Genomic DNA, 410 nt, shown 5'->3' with positions numbered 1-410 from the left:
TGTCTGATGACCAGCCAAGTTTGAGTTTCTGCTGAAGACTTTGTCACATATATCACATTTAAATAATTTCTTTCCTGTATGAATCTTCTTATGTCTCCTGAGTTGTGAGCTGTGAGTAAACGCCTTGCCACATTCACCACATTTGTAAGGTTTCTCTCCAGTATGAACTGTCTGATGACTTAAAAGGGTTGACTTTAAACAAAAGGCCTCGCCACACTCACATTTGTAAGGTTTCTCTCCAGTATGAACTGTCTGATGACTTAAAAGGGTTGACTTTAAACGAAAGGCCTCGCCACACTCACCACATTTGTAAGGTTTCTCTCCAGTATGAACTGTCTGATGACTTAAAAGGTTTGACTTTACACGAAAGGCCTTACCACACTCATCACATTTGTAAGGCTTCTCTCCAG

At 40.5% G+C, this 410-nt stretch overlaps 1 protein-coding gene across 1 annotated transcript in view; it reads right to left on the bottom strand.

Moving 5' to 3' along the window:
* Positions 1-404, bottom strand: part of LOC104993980 (zinc finger protein 83-like) — a gene marked incomplete at its 5' end in the record, with an annotated part of 1,420 nt that extends 1,016 nt beyond the window's left edge. Inside the window, one exon of the mRNA XM_010847430.1 lies at positions 12-404. Coding sequence (XP_010845732.1) covers positions 12-404 — 393 coding nt within the window. The remainder of the gene's footprint in view (positions 1-11) is intronic.
* Positions 405-410: the final 6 nt, after the last annotated feature.

Source organism: Bison bison, unplaced genomic scaffold, assembly GCF_000754665.1.
Source record: "Bison bison bison isolate TAMUID 2011002044 unplaced genomic scaffold, Bison_UMD1.0 scf7180017849606, whole genome shotgun sequence".
NCBI lineage: Eukaryota > Metazoa > Chordata > Mammalia > Artiodactyla > Bovidae > Bison > Bison bison.
Note: the sequence above shows the minus strand (reverse complement) of the source record. Positions and strands in the feature narration are given on the sequence as shown.